At 40.8% G+C, this 21,086-nt stretch overlaps 1 protein-coding gene across 6 annotated transcripts in view; it reads right to left on the bottom strand.

Moving 5' to 3' along the window:
- Positions 1-20,845, bottom strand: part of cep170ba (centrosomal protein 170Ba) — a 91,207-nt gene extending 70,362 nt beyond the window's left edge. For 5 of the 6 annotated variants that reach the window (XM_080202620.1, XM_080202624.1, XM_080202622.1 and 2 more), the window contains exons 1-6: positions 14,721-15,047; positions 13,313-13,456; positions 6,895-6,984; positions 6,011-6,089; positions 3,761-3,819; positions 3,527-3,677 (exon numbers count right to left, since the gene is read on the bottom strand). In XM_080202620.1, the coding sequence (XP_080058746.1) occupies positions 3,527-3,677; positions 3,761-3,819; positions 6,011-6,089; positions 6,895-6,984; positions 13,313-13,417 (484 nt within the window). In that variant the 5' untranslated portion in view covers positions 13,418-13,456; positions 14,721-15,047. Of the gene's footprint in view, positions 1-3,526; positions 3,678-3,760; positions 3,820-6,010; positions 6,090-6,894; positions 6,985-13,312; positions 13,457-14,720; positions 15,048-19,947 lie in introns of those variants that run through there. The other variant, XM_080202621.1, reaches the window with a different exon arrangement.
- Positions 20,846-21,086: the final 241 nt, after the last annotated feature.

Raw genomic sequence — 21,086 nt, 5'->3', positions numbered from 1 at the left:
CTATGCTTAGTAGCTGGAAAAAGCTTCACTTATTCCTTCCTAATATGCATCAGGCAAGATAGAGAAACAAAGATGATAACCCAACATGAAATGACAGTAGCCATTCTGATGACAGTATCTTTTCTAATTGAATATGATGTTCAAACTACAAGGTCCACGGGAGAGGTCTACGGTTAAAACCATTCCTTTGCCATCCTGAACGTAATTGGAGTTGCATTTATACTCTCCATAGCACATGAATGAGTACAGGAAATTTCAATATAATAGAAGAGTTTGACTTCATTAGCACCTTTCACAACTTGCAGACAACCTAAAATGTTATGCTGCAATCAAGTATTTTTAAAGAATTGTTACTATTATAACGTAGGTTAACATGGCAACCAATCTGCCTACAGTAAATGACAACAAACAGCAACGTGATATTAACCCAAAAGTACGTTTGGTGATGTTGCCTGACGGATAAACATTGACCAGGACACCGGAGATAACTCCGTTTTTCTTTGAAATAGTGCCATGGGATCTTTAATGGCCACTTGAAAAGGTAGACAGACTGCACCACTGAGTACAACACTCCTTCAGCACAGCACTGGAACATCAGCCTAGATTTTGTGCTCAAATCCTGGAGTGGAACTTGAACCCACAACTGAGGTAAGATTGCTGCCAACTGAGGAATTGTTTACAGACAATTGGAAGCTGGCACTGTTTACATCTAATTCTAGTTAGCACCGACCATCTCTAGATAGAATACTGGATATTAAGAATTCTAATTCTGATCAGACATTGTTGGCCTGAAACGTCAGCTCTGCTTCCTCGCTCCAGATGCTGTCTGACCTCCCGAATACTTTCAGCATATTCTGTTGTTTCCATTGTCAAGCATTTTTTTCACGTTTTTCCTAATCCAAGGCAAAAACATTATCACATGCAATCGCTTTTCATGAAGCTTAGAGTTTCAACTAAACTACGCTAATACACTTTAGCACCTTGTATTGAAAATGGCCGTCAATAAATGGGCTCTGAATTTGTGTTCTTTACAGGATCCCTTCAAGGGCAACAGTTTTACAAGGACTGCACCAAACTAACTGCAGAAATTACAATTCTGTAATGCCAAATTTGCTACATTTTTTACTGAGATGACATTGAATCTGATGAAACCTGAAACATTAACTCTATTCCTCTCTACTGCCAACCTTGAGTATTTTCCAGCCTTTTCTGTTTCTAACATCTGCATTGATTTGCTCGTGTGACATATTATGGGGAAAAAAATGAAGACAACTTTATTCCTATATTTAGTCTTAATTATTTTAGACTTATGGAACATTTTTGTACTTGATGAGAGTCAAGGCAGCTTAATAAATAGAAAGCATAATTGCTTTTAGATATTCTAAAACCAAACAGGATGAATACTCCAAGAGTTAAAAAAAGTAAAATTAGAACAAGGTCAAAAATTCTTTTGTTCATTTTACTGTCTGAGTTAAACAGAAATCTTTTGTGGCAGGGAAAGCTAAACTATTAGTTTTGTCAGAACGCCTAGATCAGCAACTCCAAATCACACTCCTACGTGTAAAATTAAAACCAGCAGTTAGAACAGAGGTGCCTTTATATTGTAATCTTACAATGTGCACTACAGTATTAGACCAGCAAGGACATTATAAACCCCAGGATAACTAAGCTGTCTGACCTGATTTTCTAACTATTTACTCATACATTTTTTTCAAGTGCACCCTTTGCAATGCTGACAGTGAGCAGACAAATGTGGATGTTCCTTTGAACAGAAGATCAAATGCCAATGACCACTTTTAGTATGAAGGTTATCCAAATTAAACGTTAAATAGTGACAGATGTCCGGATACAATCTCAATTTTGAAAAGGGCAAGGAGGTTTTCCATTATTTTAATTCAGTGTAAATATTACTTGTAAATTTAACACTAACTTGTAGATTTTAACAAACGTTTTTTACTCTTTAGCTATGATATGCAAGCAATCAATAAAGTACAAATGTGGTATTCAACCAAATTTATCATTCAAAATAATGGTGAATGGATGTCTATAGGCAACAAAACATAATAAAATTTCAGTATATACACAAGTGAGTCTTTCTAAACGGAAAGCCAAGACTGAGCAGCAATTTCTGAATCTCTGCTAAAACACAAAATGGGAGAACATCCAGAGAAGCAAAGAAAACAAAAGGAAGTGGCTGGCTACCTCATGCTGCTGTTTTTGTTTATAATATGGAATAGATTCAGCTACGATGGAATGACTCTGGCAGCAGCACAATCATGGGGCCATGCCCATCATTCTGGCTATTGTTTCCTGACACTGGGGAAGGCCAATGTTAAAACTGGATTGCTGGCACGTGCAAATGAGCTGAGAGCTCAGTCTGTCTGTGGTTCAAATAAAATGTTCTCTTCATCTAAATACAGCTGCAGCACAAATGGGCTATCATATACTGCACAGACACACATAATGCAGTGCTTAGTCAGTTAACAGAACTTTTGCTTGTACTCTGTTTATGTTACAAAAATTGTTTCCAAAAGAAGCGATTTGTATTATACGTTGACTTCCAGAGTGTCATATTTTCCCCAGTTGTATTGCAACATTAGTATAACAATTCATGTGCAAGGTCTGTAAAAGCAGATTTGCACAGGACAGCTGCAGCAAAATTACGATTACAACTTTAAAACAAGTGCACAAGCACAAAGATTCTTTCTCCATGACTGAAGAGTTTTGCTTCCATTTAATGTAAAGTGCATGGCAACAGAATGAAAAGAGGGTGGGGACAAACACAGTCTAACAAAATTTATTGCCAAGATGGTTGGGGGAAGATTAACCAGGCAGCATCTAACTGACGAATGTGTTCAGCTGCTGTGTTGGGGAGAAAGGGTGATGGCACCAAAAGGGGATCCAAAGTGGGAGTGGTTCCCATTTTACTGAGTTGCAGATAAAGATGGGCCTGTCTTTCTCTGACCCAAAACTTCAACCTCGAGATTTAGGCACAAGAAAGATTTGATGCTGCATGAAGGAGAGGGTCTGTGATTTGCTCATCAGGGAAACCCTAATGAAACTTTGAGAGTTAGAAGTGTATTACATACTGGCAGCTGACACTCCCTTGTGTTCAGGGTATATGGAGGTTTAAATTGGCAGCATTCCTAAAGCTATTAAGAGTTTTATATAAAGATTTAATCTACACTGCCACCCAGTGAATGGGCAATGCAGCAGCACGCTGACACATCTGTCAACTTTGAAGATTAAACTACAGCTCCAGCGCTGGATTTGTAACTACTGACAGATCCGTTATAAATAATAATCACAATTCCATCTACAGACATAACAGGTACTGCAGGCAAATTTTGACAAAATGAGATTTCCCAATACGAAAGCTGATATTCTCAGTGTGCTTTAAGGCGGACTGTTGTAGCCACTCAATATTTTTAATGCAACAGATTTAATATTCCTGCACCAATGACCGTTGAATAAAGGAATGGTGACATAAACCAAACACAACATACTAACAAAGCATAATGAATACCTGTAGTTCCTTTCTTTTCAACCTTTTCAAGGTTTGCTTTGGGTGATTCCAATTTTGTACTTGACTGATTGAGAGCCATATCAGACTGTTCTATCTTCTTATCTTCTGCTGCTTTCACATGTATTTGAAACTGACTAGTGTATTTCTCATGCTGACAAGACAAAACAGAAATACAAGGTGAAGTAGTATTTTTTGCAATTTTCTTTAAGTTCATGATAGCCAAACTCCACTTACCTTTAGGGCCTCTTCAGGAACCGTGTGCGTACTTTTTTCCATTATATACATGTTGGAATTTGAAGATTTTGTTAAGAAAGCAAAATAATGAGAACTTTAAGAACAGGCTTAATTAAAAACCACACTGATTGAAACCTGGCACCTAGTAGCCAAGAATTAATTATCCACACTCTCCAAATCTGGGATCCCTTCTGGGTGAATTAAATATTGATTGCATTAAAAAAAATCCCTAATATGGATAGGACAATTCTCCCAACCAAGCATATGATATTTTAAGGCGGCCTGCAGCCCCCCCACTCCACCCCCACTCTCTGCCAGCTCCCTCAGGAAAAGAGAGATAATGAGGCAGAAATCCTTGCAATGGAGTGGTTTGGCACTGAATAACATTAATAAAACAGCTACACTCACTATTCACATCACACATGTGACACACCGATATGACAATAGTATTGGGACCACGCAAACGTCAAATAAACTTAATAGTTTATCTCTTTGTCTAAGAAAAGAAACAATGAAAGACCGAAGGATATAGACTAAAAAAACGCAGAGAAATATGGAGAGAAAAGGAGACTAGGCTGAGAGAAAAAGGAGACTAGGCTGAGAGAAAAAGGAGAGAAAAATGCCACAGGATATCTAGTGCATTACACCGTTATTTCCTTTCAGTTCTCCTTTAAACTTGAAGCGTTAAAAAAGTTTCCTGAGATCCAAAAATATGACATTCAAACAGAATGTGTTCTTACATAAAATTAATTTTTAAGAAACTTAAGAAAGGTGTGGTGCCTCACACAAATGCTTTTGTTGGGAGTTGTTAAAAACAAATTCTGGTGTTTCATATTACCCCAAATAATTTTGCATTCCTTCATGAGACATGGAAAGATACTAACAATACAAATTTAAAAACAAAAGCAAGCATGGAAATCAGTTTTGATATAAACCCCCAAAAAATACACAATTCATTTTACTTGAATGCAATTTAATGTGAAGATTGCACCCTGGAATACCATATTACAGAGATATGAATCACACCAGGGTTACTGTTGAAAAGGTATTCATTCAAAATTTATCAAATCAAATGGGTTTTTGTTATTTTCCTGTGAACAAAGACTATCCAACAGCGCCAGAGCTCAGTCATACAAAAGCCATTTCCATTATTGCTTCCTGAAGCCACATAAATCATTCATTTAGATCAAAACCTCTGCCTCACAGACAGAGATTTCAATAAGATGAATGGCAGTTCTCAGTACTACCCAGCTGCCCCGCAAACCCCTAATCTCCTAAATTGTCACCAACATTTGCAATAGGGGTAAATGAAACCTTCCGCACGGTGAGTAATTTTCCAGGATCAACTTTGTTATTTTCCATCAAAATCATGAAGACTTCAATTAGCTCACCTCAAAGTCTTTAAAAAGACACAAACATCCCAAGCTTCTCTCATAAACACAGGGCTTTGATATTTAAATATCCATCAAGCGGCGTTCCACAGAGTCCAACCAATCTCTTGCACAAGACCTATATAATTTCTATTGATTCGCATCCCACCCCTCTCATTATGCAACTTATTTGCATTTTATGTTGCAGCCAAGCGCTAGATTGACAATTTCATGGATATTTGCCCTCGAGGCTGTTTTTAAAAGTTGGTGAATTCATTTGTGATCAAAAGCTGAGAAGAAGGGAGCACATTTCAGCTTTAGTTCCCACATTCTGTAAATATGAGGGTAGAATTTCCATGGAGGTTCTCCTGATTTCATATCAGAAACAGCCTTTGCTTTGTAGCTAACATTGCAAAAACAAACCAACAGCAGCAACTTAATGTGAAATACAATAGTGATTGATCATAAATAAGTCCATTGGCAAAATACTCAATTATAAAATGTCCCTGTCAGAAATGTAATTATACGCCAGTTACAGAATGTCAAATTACTGGCAGGTTTAATCTGATAGTGACTTTATGAAAAAGGTAACAATAAGCATAGTAGACAAACAAGTAAAACATATTCAGATCTGCAGCTGAATACAAGAATATCCTATAAGGATTCTAAAACACTGTAAAGATCAATCTGCTCTATGTTACAACCTAAAGAATGATGCCTAATGCAAAATAGTGAATTTCTTCTCCATTAAATGGTATTTTACATTGTTTCACTACTAGTCTGGGAAAGAATTGGTTTATAAAACATTGAAAGGGCACAAACTAATGATAAACACAACAAAGGCATCAAATAGATCAATGAAATTAAAATGAAAGGATATCATATCCAAAGCGAACAGTGTCATTTACTTTTAGTGTTATGTACATCTGGTCAGGAATCCTTACATCATTCACAAATGTCTGCAGGAAGAGAAATGCAGATATAAAACTTAAAACACATTTGAAAGTTTTTAAATTCAAAAGAAAATTCAAGTCACCTCCAACTTGTTCAGTTAATCAAAACACGCAATGGTCACAGAATTATACAGTGCAAAAGAGGCCCTTTGGTCCACTGAGTCTGCACTGACATGTGAGAACAACTTATGTACCCAATCTGATTTACCAGCACTTGGCCCATAGCCTTGAATGTTATGACGTGCCAAGGGCTCATCCAGGTTCTTTTTAAAGGAGGTGAAGCCACCCACCTCCATCAGCCTCCCAGGCAGCGCATTTCAGACCAATACCACATTGAGTAAAAAAAGCTTTCCCTCACATCCCCCTAAACCTCCTGCCCTGCACCTCGAACTTGCGTCCTCTTGTGACCTATCCTATCACTAAGGGGAACAACTGCTCCCTACCCATCCTGTCCATGCCCCTCGATCCTTTATACTTCAATTAGATTGCCCCTCAGAATTCTCTGTTCCAAAAGTAAGCCAAGCCCATCCAACCTCCCTTCATGTTCCATCCCAGGCAGCATGCTGGTGAATCTCCTTTGCACTCCCTCCACTGCAATTATATCCTTCTAATGATGGAAAGCACAAATGATTAATTTTTTAAAAAAAATAAACCTTTTACAACTTAAAATTAGTTGTAAATTTAAGTTTCTGAATTAACGAAAACAAAAACCAATCTAGCCAAATGAAATTTTCTTTTCAAATCCAGTGAACTGTAATAACATGAAAATGTGTACAGTGTAAAACAGTAGCTTTATTGTTTCTCCACATACCCCATTTAGACTTCCAAGGTCCTTTACCCGGTGTTCATCTGTAGCTGTATCATAGTTGATTACTGCATGCTGCTTGTCTACGCTGCGAGACTAGGAGAACACATATAATGAATACTAAACTTTTCAGGAGACAATTGCCTTTAACACATTGCTAATTGGTTCCAATCGCACATAGCTATTCTCCATAGATTATAAGTGACCACAATTTAAAAATGTAGTAGTGGTGTGTGCATCTTATGCACAGAGAACATACATTTGTTATACTTTTGCCACTTAACACGATGGGTCATAAATTACATTAACATTAAAACGCAATATTAAAATGCAATGGAATCACAGATTTGCATATGAATTTAATCCATCAATACTTGATTGTTAGATGTATTGTCTACACAATGCTGAAGGTCACCTTGTGACAATAAAAGTAAAATATACAGAGGTCAGAGAGAAAGACAAGTTAACTTTTTAAAGTGGGGCTTTTATCAAAATCTGTAATGTCAACTATTAATTTTTCTTTCAGGCTAAATGGTTTGTTAGTATTTTCTATGTATATTTTATCTCTAACAGTCACACCATTTCTTTTTACATCTGCAAATCAAATTCAGTCCCAATTTATAATTGCTAATACCCAGCCTCCAGGATACAAAGTTATTATTTCCAGTATAAACAGTTATATAATAATGTTTTCAATGGGACAGTCATTTGGCATTAAGGATGTGCAGCCCAAAATGTGAGAGGTCAAAACCCGTGTCAGGAAGCTTTGAAAGATTAATAGACAGCAAAACCTATCCTTACTATTGATACTCTAATGCAAAACTGAAGGTATGTCACACTATCAAGAAGTGCCACGTTTTGGATGAGACATCAAATCAAGACTCCTTCGACCCTCACAGATGGATAGAAAATATCCTACAGCACTATTTTAAAGAGCAGAGGAGTTCTCCTCGTGTCATTGCCAATCTTTGTCCCTCATCTAACACCAAAACTGTATCCCACTATATTGCTAAATCTAGGACCTTCCTTTGAACAAATTATCTGCAGTATGTTCTATGTTTGAACAGTTATTAGTTTAAAACATTCTCTACAAATGCAAGTTCTTCCTTTTCCTTCCCTCCCTTTCTCTTTCACCATTTTCCTCTGGCATCTTCCAAACTCCTTCATACACCTCAGTCAGATCCACTCCTCTCACTAGGAGGCAGACAGACCAAAGGAGGAAGGGGGCGGGGCGGGGCGGGGGGGGGGGGGGGGCGGGGGGCAGCAGCAGCAGCAGGGTGGAAGCAAGAGATAGTGTGTGTGGAGGGGAGAGGGAGGGAGCAGGATAAGGGGGATAGACAGTTGCAGGGTGACAGAGATTAGTTAGAAATAGAGATAGAAACTAAGTGAAAAAGTGACAGAAATATTATTAACACCACAGCTATTTTCTAAGAAAATCAGAATAAGCTGAAAATATAGTTCAAATAATTTCTGTAGAAAGAACATAAAGCAAACATTTTGGATTCATACTCTTCTTCAAATATAGTTATAAACAGTTATCCTAAAATCCTGATCTAATTTCAAGCTTAAGTTATTCCCCAGATCTACTGGTAATGGAACACCAAAACCATTTTATGCTGTTAGTATTTTACCTGCCATGCTATCCATAATTAGTTATTACTTCAAGGAGACAGTGACCATAAAGTTCAACTAAAGATGAAATTAAAGCTGCACTTTTGCTTTGTTTATATTTTCAATATTTTTGTTATAAACTAGGTGCACTTCTTAGACTTGCAGAACTGGATTGGAGACATTGCTACCCTGATGGTGAGGAAATCTTGCATACATAACTAAAACATACAGCATTGTGTCAGATGCTTATTCATCAATCACCCTTACATTTGCTCCCAAAGCTGTCCCATATTAAGATCATCCGCACTTACTACTTAAGTGTAAAATATTCAACTGAAGAGACAAAGACCAACAATAAATCAGTTAATATTTAAAATCTCTAAGTGGTGATGTATGCAATTATCCATACATATGACAAGTGAGAGGCTACCAAAGAAATAACTAGCACTTAAGAGATGGAGAGAATAGAACATAAAAGTCAACAATATATTCTGTAGGCAATATCAGCAACAACATCACTTTTGCAAAATCATAAACCAGAACATTTTCTGGAGAAAAGTTTCTGCATTTTACTCAATACAAAAAAAACTCTTTTACTGGTGAAATTTAAGTTACATCAATTAACAGCCACAATAGGTTATTTTACACCTATTGATAGTTAAAATCTCAGTTTGCTATAGAGGCATCGTAAGTATCATGTCTGGCTAGGATTCAGACTTGGTAGCTTGTAGAAAACTTTGCATCTACTCACTACATTTTAAAGTATGCCAAGTTAGAAACTGATAGTTTCTCAAGAGTGTAGATGGGTATTCCTGCTTTCAATTATAAACTTAAGTACAGCTTATTTAAACCATCCCAGAGCTAGAGATCCAATCTCAACTCCCAGAAAGTGTTTAAAATTTGGCTCAACCACACTGAAATTATACTCCTTATGTTGTCAAACTAACAATTACCAGTTGGCTTCGACTGGACTTCTAAGAAGCCTACAAACCGGATGGCAGACCTGACTTAACAGTCACTTCCATTTTTCTGAGAATTTGAAACTACTTGGCAATGGTAGATTAACTACTGCTAAAGAACCATTTTTGTATCTCTTGGTACAATTCTTCAATGTAAAAGGATTAGGACTTGGGTTGTTCTCCATGTGAGCTCCCAAATAACAAGCATCACAATAGAAGGAATTACTTATTCTACTACTTTGATGGTAGTGCTTAGCAAGCCTCAAACTATAAATCAATTAGATGTGCATTAAAACATAATTGTAAATTAAAATTGCTGAATGCTGTAACTAAATGTTTGATTAAATTGAACTGAACTTAAACATGGCCCAGATTTGCTGGATAACTTTCTCACTTCCAGTGTATTGTACCTAGGATTCTTACTCTGCTGAGCAATTTATTGATGCTAAGTTATTACAAATCATTGACTTGGAACTTCTCTAATCTTGCTAATTTAATTGTCTCCTACCATTCACTTACATCATGACCAATTTGAGAGTGTACTAAAATACTTCTATAGTTAAACTTTTAAGAAACATAAAAGAAACGCTATTATTTGTTTGTACAGCAATAAGGAATTTATAGTAGATTAAAATGGAAGGTAGACTCTAGGGTTTTGATGTCTTCTCTTGAGGGATAACATATATGTTTGAATGTTTACATTATCACTTAGTATTTTGGATGTATGTTTAATTTACTATTAAAATACAGCAATGGGCTTAAGAACTCATGAGCATCAGAATGCCATTTAGAGTCACAGAATCATAGAGGATTAGAGCATGGAAACAGGCCCTTCAGCCTAGTTTGTCCACGCCACCCAGTTTTTAATCACTAAGCTAGTCCCAATCGCCCGCATTTGGCCCATATCCGCCTAGACCATGTAACTGTCTAAATGCTTCTTAAAAGACAAAATTGTACCTGCCTCTACTACTGCCTCTGGCAGCTCGTCCCAGACACTCACCATCCTCTGAGTGAAAAGACTGCCCCACTGGACCCTTTGTATCTCTCTCCCCTCTAACTCATGCCCTCTAGTTTTAGACTCTCCTACCTTTGGGAAAACATGTTGACCATCTATCTTGTATATACCCCTCATTATTTTATAGACCTCTATAAGATCACCCCTAAGCCTCCTACCCTCCAGAAAAGAAGTCCAAGTCTATCCAACCTCCTCTTATAACTCAAACCATCAAGTCCCAGCAGCATCTTAGTAAATCTTTTCTGCACTCTTTCTAGTTTAATAATATCCTTTCTATAATAGGGTGACCAGAACTGTACACAATATTCCAAGTGTAGCCTTACCAATGTCTTGTACAACTTCAACAAGACGTCCCAGCTCCTGTATTCGATGCTCTGACCAATGAAACCAAGCATGCCAAATGCCTTCTTCACCACTCTGTCCACCTGTGACTCCATTTTCAAGGAGCTATGAACCTGTACCCCTAGATCTCTTTGTTCTATAACTCTCCCCAACGCCTTCCCATTAACTGAGTAAGTCCTGCCCTGGTTCAATCTACCGAAATGCATCACCTCACATTTATTTAAATTAAACTCCATCTGCTATTCATCGACCCATTGGCCCAATTGATCAAGATCATTTTGCAATCCTAGAAAACCTTCTTCACTGTCCCCTATGCCACCAATTTTGGTGTCATCTGCAAACTTATTAACCATGCCTCCTAAATCCTCATCCAAATCATTAAGATAAGTAACAAATAACAGTGGACCCAGCAAATTTACTCCTGGGATGTCTAATCAAATTTGACCCAAACTAATGGAATTGAAATTTGATGTCTCTCTGAAAAAGTCTGATAGAATTCAGTTTGAGCAGGTCTCAATCCAGTTTCTAAGAGAAGTGTCTCAACTGCAAAAGAAAAAGCAATCTCAAACAAGATCACAAGGATGGCTGGGGTGGAAAATAAAATGGCGCTGAGGAGTATACTCTGCTGAGGCTGACATGTAATTAAGTAGAGCAATCCACATTCTTAGTACAGATTACATTTCTATCCTTACTGTGCACCACTAAGGGACATTCCACATTTTTTTTACTCTTTGCCATTTACTTGAAAAATCATTCAACAAACATTACTTTCCCCTTGTAGCTTCACTATAAATTTCTGGAACATTACAAAACAAACAGTAAATGACTTGTGGTGCAGTTCATGCTGAACAGGAGAGTATGCTTTTAAATATGTACAATTGTGCAGAGCTTTGTATGTCCATTTTAGATCCTAATAGGTAGCTTATGAATGTTTGCAAACTTAGTTTCTAGTTGGTCAAGGCAGGTCCTCAAGTCAATTTAATTTTATAAACTAAAAAGGTGGCCCCTGAAGTCAGTCAGAAGGTATTTTCTGTTAGTGTGCAGTTCCTCTGAACTATGGAAACAATTGCTTTTGTTTTGATGTTTTAAGTTTCATTTGTGGTTTGTTTTTGTTTAAGGCAGCTAAAGGGCTGCTCTTTTTACTTTGTCCCTCAGTTTATTTGATTTAGTTTAATTGTTTTGTTTCAATAAAAGAGTTGGAAACAAAATTGCTCTTTTTATACATACAGAAGGCAAGACAGGAAGCTTGCACGTGATTTACCTGAAGCGGAATGGACATATCAGGTGTTTGCCTAAAGCTACATGAGGCTGTAGAGATGAAAGATTTTAAAAAACTAAAAACAAATGTTCAAAAATGGTTCCCATAATTAACACGTTCCACCCTTAGTACTTGGTACTCTTTGTTACAGATGAAAGACAACTTAATGGTTTTTAGTTGCCCTTTTCCAAAAACACACTGGTCATACAACACATTACAAGAATTCAGAGAAATTACACGTTTATGGACTTGGAGCACCACGTACCTACAATCTACTTCACAAGGCATACAATTCTTATAAAAGAGCACTCATCCTACCTTGCTATCAGCAGAAGATTCATTGTTTTAATCAACATAAATACATTTTGGTCAGGGCATGTACACTATGCTACATAGAGACTTTCAAGTGGAAATTCCATGTTTACTTGACATGGAGTTTCTCAATGCCAGCAACTGATATGAAAACTGAACAGAAAGCTACTTATATCCCACAATTCATCACCATGGAAACACACAACTCAATTATAATGCTAATTTTGAAACATTGAGAGAGAGGAAGGGCAGGTAGTCATGTTCCATTAAACCAGCACAGCAAGCTCAGCCAACATTTTTAATTTTGGTAAATAACAGACCTCACTCTAGCATTCAAAGATATGCTAGCATTGGGCCATTATTATTATTTGATATTTCTGCCAATATAAACATTCATGAAGAGTCAATGATATTCTTTTTGATTTCAAACCAGCAGATGTTCTATTAAATCTGTTAAAATGGTACACAACCATTCTTGATCAGAATTTTGACGGGTGCAAATTCATTTGGAAGCGTACATTCTCTCACCTTACATTGAAAAAAGTTTTAAAGAACCAACATTGCTACAATATTATTTTATTAAACAGAACTTTAATGTAAACGGCAATCACTATTCATGTGCAGCAGTATGGCTAAGTCTTAAGCGATTAAAAAAGGAGGAAACAAAAAAAAAGGCAAAGGTCAGGCTAAGCAAATAGATGCACTTCTTTGTCGTTTTGGTGAAGACATGTCAAGTGAGTCTCCATCCAACCTATACTTCCGCAGGTTAGTGGCAAAGGAAAATCCAAAAAAAAGTAATTGCAGAAAACAGCATCAGACATAATAGTCAATTTCTAAATGAGCATGACATTGTGTGTGTTTGCACAGTGTTTATTTGTGCTCTGCAGATTTGTTGCAATAAGCCAACTGATGACTAAAATGATTCACCTGAAGCATTAGTTCACAATCTTCTCGTCCAACAAAAATCATCTCTTTAGGGAGTCGGTGGCGAGAGCCACAGCTGCTCACCAGGAACCAAGATGTCACGCTCATGCTTGCTGCTTCAGACACTAATTCCCACAATTTAACATTCTAAACAAAGAGCAAAAGACAACAGATCATATTAGTAATTTGCCATCTTTATTTCTTAGAGCTCATGGTTTAAAATAATAATTGAAGCAAAGGAAGAAAGAGGAAACTATTGTCCCACTGAAATGCAGAAATAATGAGCACCAGGAACTAATTGCAGTTAATGCTTCATTCAAGATTTCCTATTTACCCTGTTCACAGCACTAAACATGTTGGTCAAAATATTAGCATACAATAATTATAAAACAGTCTTTGCAAACTGATTAAAGGAAATCCTTGTATTGTTCTAAACTTCTAATTACTATTTCAATCATTTATATAAAATTGTGATCAGATGTTTTATATTTGATATCTGATAATGATTACATGCAGAACATTATCTTCGGGGGTTCAGGTAGGGCTTTTGATGCTAGTAGTCTTGAAATTACTGTCATAGAATCTTTACAATGCACAGGAGGCCATTCGGCCCATCGAGTCTGCACCAACCACAATCCCACCCAGACCTGATCCCCATAACCCCATGCATTTACCCCTGACCCTAAGGGGCAATTTAGCATGACCAATCCACTTAACCTGCACATCTTTGGACTATGGGAGGAAATCCTCACAGGCACGGTCACATAGTATATATTTTTCATGCAAGTTTTGAGGTAATTTTCAGCACTTTTTGCAAGTAGCTAATGTGATCACTCAGTACTGGAAACCTTTGTGCTTTAACTACTGACTATACACAGCACATGCAAGTACTGTATTCATAGCATTAAAGTAGGTCACCCTCTTCTGTTCCCAACCACCCAGTTTTTTTTTCATTCCAGCTATTTGCCACATGCATCTAAAATAAAACGAGTCATAGCAGATGGAAAACTGCAGCTCACCACTAAATTATTCAAAGCTTCAAAGAAAATGCAATGCTGGTATTTGGTTTTATAATTTTTTTAAAAATCTCTTATTTGGAGCAATTTTAGATGTTTTTGATTTTTTTTTTAAATGTGGGGTTGAAAATTAAGCTTGTAAACAAAAATCGAGAAATCTGTCAGTGGATGAACCTTGTTGCGTTTGTATCAAATCTAAAAAGAGATATCTGAATGGATAAAACTGCAAAGTGCATGAATTAATCTGAAAATCCTCCGGCAAAATATAACTCTCGCGAGAATGTTGCTAAATTAATGTTTTATTTCATACATTAATGCATTAAAAAAATCGCAGATGTGCCTTTTTCAGAAATACAAAAGAACAATAATACAACCCCTCTGAACAAACCGCATACCTGCGAATCTCAGGCTCTCTGTCGCCTTTTCTTCACGACGATGTTTCATTAAACGTTGAATTAGATGTTAGAAGGGAACAATAAATGGCCTTTAGCGTTCAGGCAATAATAACAAGAATTCACCACCACCCAACAAGAGACAGACACAGACAGACACACACACACATAGGGAGACAGGGCAGGGTGACAGAGACACAGAGGCAGACAGGGATGGAGACACACAGGGACAGACAGAGAGGGACAGAGAGACAGAAACACAGGGACAGACAAGGCAGAGAGGGATGGAGACACACAGTGGCAGACAGAGGGGGACAAACGGGGGGGGGGGGGGGGGAGAACACAGATAGGGATAGGCAGACAGAGACAAGAGAGACACACAGAGACAGACACACACTCACAGAGACAGAGACACAGCCGTTTCAGCCAGGCCGAGCCCGGCTCTGAACGGAGGATGGGCCGGGCCGGGCTGACAGGTGATGCCGGATCCCAGGCCCCGGGAACGGGGCAGCTCTCGCCTGGCGGCTCCCCTCCCCCGGCAACGGTGCTAGGCCGAAGCTGCGGCACCGGCTGAGGGTGACAGCGGGGAGCGGAGCGGGCTGGGCTCCAGGAGCAGCCGCACCAACTCTCACCTTCACACCGACTGCAGCGGCACACTGAGCTGAGCGGAGCCCGGCCGCCGCCGCCGCCTCACACACCCCCCTCCCCGGGCCCAGCCCGCTCCCTGACGTCAGCCCGCGCGGCGCCGCACCTGCCCCCACCCCCCCCCGCCAAAAAAAATCCACCCCCCCTCCCTGCAGAAATCTACCCCTTCCCAAAACAACATCAAAGCACCTGACAAACCCCAAAATCCACCCCCCTGCAAATATCCACCCCCTCCCAAAACAACATCAAAGCACCTGACAAACCCCAAAATCCACCCCCCTGCAAATATCCACCCCCCCAAAACAACATCAAAGCACCTGACAAACCCCAAAATCCACCCCCCTGCAAATATCCACCCCCTCCCAAAACAACATCCAAGCACCTGACAAACCCCAAAATCCACCCCCTGCAAATATCCACCCCCTCCCAAAACAACATCCAAGCACCTGACAAACCCCAAAATCCACCCCCCTGCAAATATCCACCCCCTCCCAAAACAACATCAAAGCACCTGACAAACCCCAAAATCCACCCCCCAAAATCCAACCCCTGCAAAAACCCACCCCTCCCAAAACAACATCAAAGCACCTGACAAACCCCAAAATCCACCCCCCCAAAATCCAACCCCTGCAAAATCCACCCCCTCCCAAAACAACATCAAAGCACCTGACAAACCCCAAAATCCACCCCCCTGCAAATATCCACCCCCTCCCAAAACAACATCAAAGCACCTGACAAACCCCCAAAATCCACCCCCCTGCAAATATCCACCCCCTCCCAAAACAACATCAAAGCACCTGACAAACCCCAAAATCCACCCCCCCAAAATGCAACCCCTGCAAAAATCCACCCCCTCCCAAAAATATCCACCTCCTTCCAAAACAGCACCAAGCACTTGACACTCCAAAAAATCCAGCCCCTAAAAAAATCCACCCCTCCCCCCTAAAATCTATCCCCCATAACAAAACCACACACCTACATACACACCCCCTTCCCATCCCCCATCCAACAGATCCACCCCCCCACATACCTGACACCCCCCCAAAAAAACCCACCCCCCAAAAATCCACCCTCTCCCCCAAATCCACAGCCCCCAAAATCCACCCCCTCCCAACACAGCACCAAGCACCTGACACCCCCACAACAAAACTACAAACCCACATACATAGCCCCTTCCCAACCCCCACCCCATAGATCCACCCCCAACACACACCTGATATCCTCCCCTCCAGAAGCTGACCACCCCCAACCCCTAACATCTCCGCCCACACATACATTCCACTGCCCCAAGCACCTGATTCCCCCTCCCACACACCCAACCCACCTTCCAGGGATTTAACACCCCCTTCGCAACCCCCACCCCCAGATGCACCCCCCCGACACACACACACCTGATTACCCCCCCCCCCGAGGACCTTACAGCCCCCCCCCCCCAATAAAACATACATCCATACACACATCCCTTTCCCATTCCTCTGCCCCAAAGACCCACCCACCAACACTCCTACCCATACACACACAACACCCAGTAGCTAAAAACCCCGAAAACACAACACCTGATACCTCCCATCCACACCCCCCAGAAAAGCTGACACACCCCCAACTCAACATCCCCCCACACGTTCCACTGATCCCACCTGATTCCCCCCACTCACCACCCCCACACACACCCTGCCCCAAAGATTTGACACCCTCTTTGCACCCCCACTTCCCAGATCGAACCCCCCCCACACACATACCTGATTCCCCTTCCCATCGGAGAACCTGACATCCCCCACACACAGATCCACCCCACATACTCCCCCCACATTCCACTGACCCCCACACCGCACCTGATCCCCCCCACACACACCCACATACACACCCGCAACCCATTCTCCCACCCCACAGATCCACTCCACATATTCCCCCACATACAACACCTAACACCCTCCCCATGAACCTGACACACTCTCAATCCCAACATTCACCCCCACACATTACAGCTCCCCCTCACACCTGATCCCCGCCCCCCCACACACACACTCGGTCGCTAGGACTTAACACCCCTTTGCAACCCCCCATGCCCAGATCCATTCCTCCCCCCAAACACATACACATAACACCTGATACCCCCCAAATAAACACCACCAACATCACAGACTGGGGGCGGGGGGGAGAGGGGACCAGCCGCACAGTTACTCACAGCCTGGTGGGGGGGAGGGGGGAACCAGCCCCGCATTACTCAGACTGGCAAGGATCAGTCCCACATTTACTCACAAACGGGGAGGGGAAATATTACAAACATTTACTCAGACTGGGGAGGAATCAGCCCCACATTTACACATAGACAGGGGGAATCAGCCTCTCATTTACTCACAGACTGGGAGGGGGGCAATACAGCCTCACATTTACTCACAGACTTGGGGGGGTGCAATCCAACACCACATTTACTCAGTCTGGGAGAATGAGATCCACATTTGCACACAGACTGAGGTGGGAATCAGCCCCACATTTACTCACTGAAGGGAAGTATTACCCCATATTTATGCACAGACTGGGGAGAATCAGTCCCACATTTACTCACAGACTCGCGGGGGGGGGGGATCAGCCCCCACATTTACTCACTGTCTGAGGGGGGGGTAATCAGCCCCACCTTTACTCATGGACTGAGGGGATCAGCCCCACATTTACTCACAGACTGGGGGAGGTGGCGTCAGCCAAGCTGCCCGTCCTCTCTGCTGTGGTGCAAACGCTGAGCCCGGATACTGTGAACATTTACCTGCTGTGTAAGGTTCAGGGAAGTATCAGGCAGCACCTGACTGAGCAGGCCTGATTAGTGAGTGAAGTTTATATGACGCTTGCTTTGTTATTGGACTTCGCACCTCCCTCCCCCCCCCCCCCCCGCCCTCACTGTGCTCATGTACGCATCATTACACTGATTAACATCAAATACAATACAGTGAACACTCCTGGGAATATTTTCCCGCTGAGCAGTCCCCGAAGTTAACATTGGCAATGAGAGGAGGTCTGTCCAAAGGCATTTTCTGTTTGAGTGCGAGCGCTCACAACCAAGACAGCGAATGATGTTGGAACGGCGATAGTATAATCGTTAAACTAAAACCAAAGCAACATTGCTAACGGTGCACACCTGCAATCAACATTCAAATACCCTTCAGGCCCAACAGCACCTGAAAGGGTGAAGTGTTTCTGTGGTTGACTGGTTAAATAAAGAGACCGATTTGACTTGTCTGGTTTGTGCCGCCTTCATTGAGCAAGCCACTTCTTGGGAATTGTGACAAAGAGTGTGCTGATCACTGATTATATTTTCTCTGATCAGAAAAAATACTGTCCTCGTGTTGCTTTTTTATACATTCTATCATCCATTGAATGCACTGGAAATCGGAGAGTAAAAACTACCAGTTGGTCTTGTTTTTCTGCCTCAGTGCTCCAAGCTCGTCTTGTCTCATTGTGACTCATGCCCAGTACAGCGACTAACCGAACTCAAGTTGGATAAATTGGAAATCTAAAGTCTGTTAAGATTGATTTATTTTGGCTTTAATTGCCAGAGTGGTTTCTGTCTATGCTACAGCTTGATAACTAACTTTCTTTCCGATACCGTACGTATAGTGTGTGTGTGTGTGTGTGTGTGTGTACGTCCCATGGGACGTGTATTATATAAGTGAGGCGTTATATAAAGTAGGCTGGCACAGTGGTATCTCACAGCGCCAGGGACCCGAGTTCGATTCCTGCCTTGGGTAGAATTTGCACATTCTCTCTGGGTTTAGGTGGGTTTCGCCCGGGGTGGGATGCTCTTCCGAGCTGGTGCAGACTCGATGGGCCGAGTGGTCTCATTCTATCGGGATTCTATATCAAAACTTCAAAAAATATGGAATCACTTAAACTATTCTTAATAAACTGCATCAGGCCCCAAGTTGACCACAATAATGCCTTTCCTCCCACCTCCGCATCCTCATGTGAAATCAGTGTATTAACTCTTCCAAGTAACAATAAAAACAGAAAATGCTGGAAAAACTTCACAGGTCTGACATCGCCCATGGACAGAGAAAATCAGAGAGAACATTTCAGAAGGACTCGAAACAAGAATTTTTTTTCTCTCTCCGCAGATACTGCTAAGTTTCTCCAGCATTTATTTTAGATTTCCAGCACCCATCACCGCAGAATTTTAACAGTTGCAGCACAATGTTTCCTAGAGAGCACCAAATGAGTTTTCCCGTGTGAAATATTGAGCAGGCACATCTTGTTTCGCAGAACACGGTTGGTTGTCTTAAAATAGACTTCAGCCTGAAATTAAGGTTTTACAAAAGTGCATCTTAACGCTTCGGAGGGCAGAAAATTGCACTTTTGGCGCAGACGCTGGCTTCACATGCGCTATTACTCTGCAATCAATGGTGTGCGTAGTGACAGGAAGTGTTGGTTAAGAAAACGATGTAGGCATGTACCTATCCTGTAACAAACCCCCAAGTAAACTTAAACCAGGCGCAGGGGAGTAACATTTATTCATCGAATCGCGGGGGCGTAATGTACATGTAATGTAACGTGCATATCTTCGTAGAGTGTTAGGTTTACAAACGGATACACTTACCAGCCCCAAAGATCGGCATTCATTTATATCTGCTCGCCTGGGAATTACTGTCTAACCATAGCCAGTTTCCTTGCGGTGATGTAATGAAGTTCCACCCAGTTAAAAAGGGAGCGGCATAGGTCACAGGCAGAGAAAAGGAGAGAGAGAGTGAAATGTGAACAGTATTCTCATTAAAGACTTCAGCAAAGGCTGCCCTCTGTGGAAACTTCCAACCTGGAAGCAGAATTTGGCAGTTTTGGAGCCCAGTGTAGCTTTACTTTAATGGCATTTACCCCAGATACTTCGATTTCCAAAACTTTCCCCTGAGGTGGGAATCCTTCCTCTAGAATGTAACTGCATTGTTTAAAGAAAGGGAGGGAGAAACCAGGAAATTATAGACGTCTGTTGTGGGGAAATTATTGGAATATGTAATTAAAAAGGTTAATTAAGAGGTTCACTTAGACTGAACTAGCGCAAAAACAAACACGGAAAATCAGGCGTAACGTGTATTATCGCATAAATTGCGATCTTTGACCCTAGTCCAAAAATCCTTTAACCCGAGGTTGGTGCCATCCACAAAATGGCCACATTCCCCGTATTAAAATAATAAGGAATGGTAATGTTATACATTGCAGCCATAACAGGAGGAGCTTCAGGTTAATTCATTTTACTCAGCACATACAGGCATATTTTAAAGCCTATACATATTAAAACGGTTAATTTACTAAGAAACTGGCCAGTGCGCATCAATGAAACTAGTAAATGGTTCAGCATAGCTTTTAAACCATTTTGGGAGACGTTTAAATCAGGTTCATTACAATTGGAGGATTAAGCACTCATTATTTTGGTGATAAACCTGTTTTTAACAGTATTGAATGGCACTGGAGTACCACTCCTAAATGATTCACCTGACAAAGGGGCAAACCCTGAAAGCTTGTGAATTTACTACCAAATAAATTGGTTGGACTTAAACCTGGTGTTGTCAGACTTCTTACTGTGTTTACCCCAGTCCAATGCCGGCATCTCCACATCATGACTATTACAATGACATATTGGACTGCCGCAGGGAAGATTTTATGGGCCAAATCTTCTCACCTCTGGGTTGTCAGAGCTTGGACCATGCTAAGATGTTGGTCAAGATGCTGCAAAAGTCCTGATAC

This window comes from Carcharhinus amblyrhynchos, chromosome 14, assembly GCF_965287045.1.
Source record: "Carcharhinus amblyrhynchos chromosome 14, sCarAmb.v2.hapA, whole genome shotgun sequence".
Taxonomy (NCBI): Eukaryota; Metazoa; Chordata; class Chondrichthyes; order Carcharhiniformes; family Carcharhinidae; genus Carcharhinus; species Carcharhinus amblyrhynchos.
This window is presented reverse-complemented; position numbering and strand designations above follow the sequence as displayed.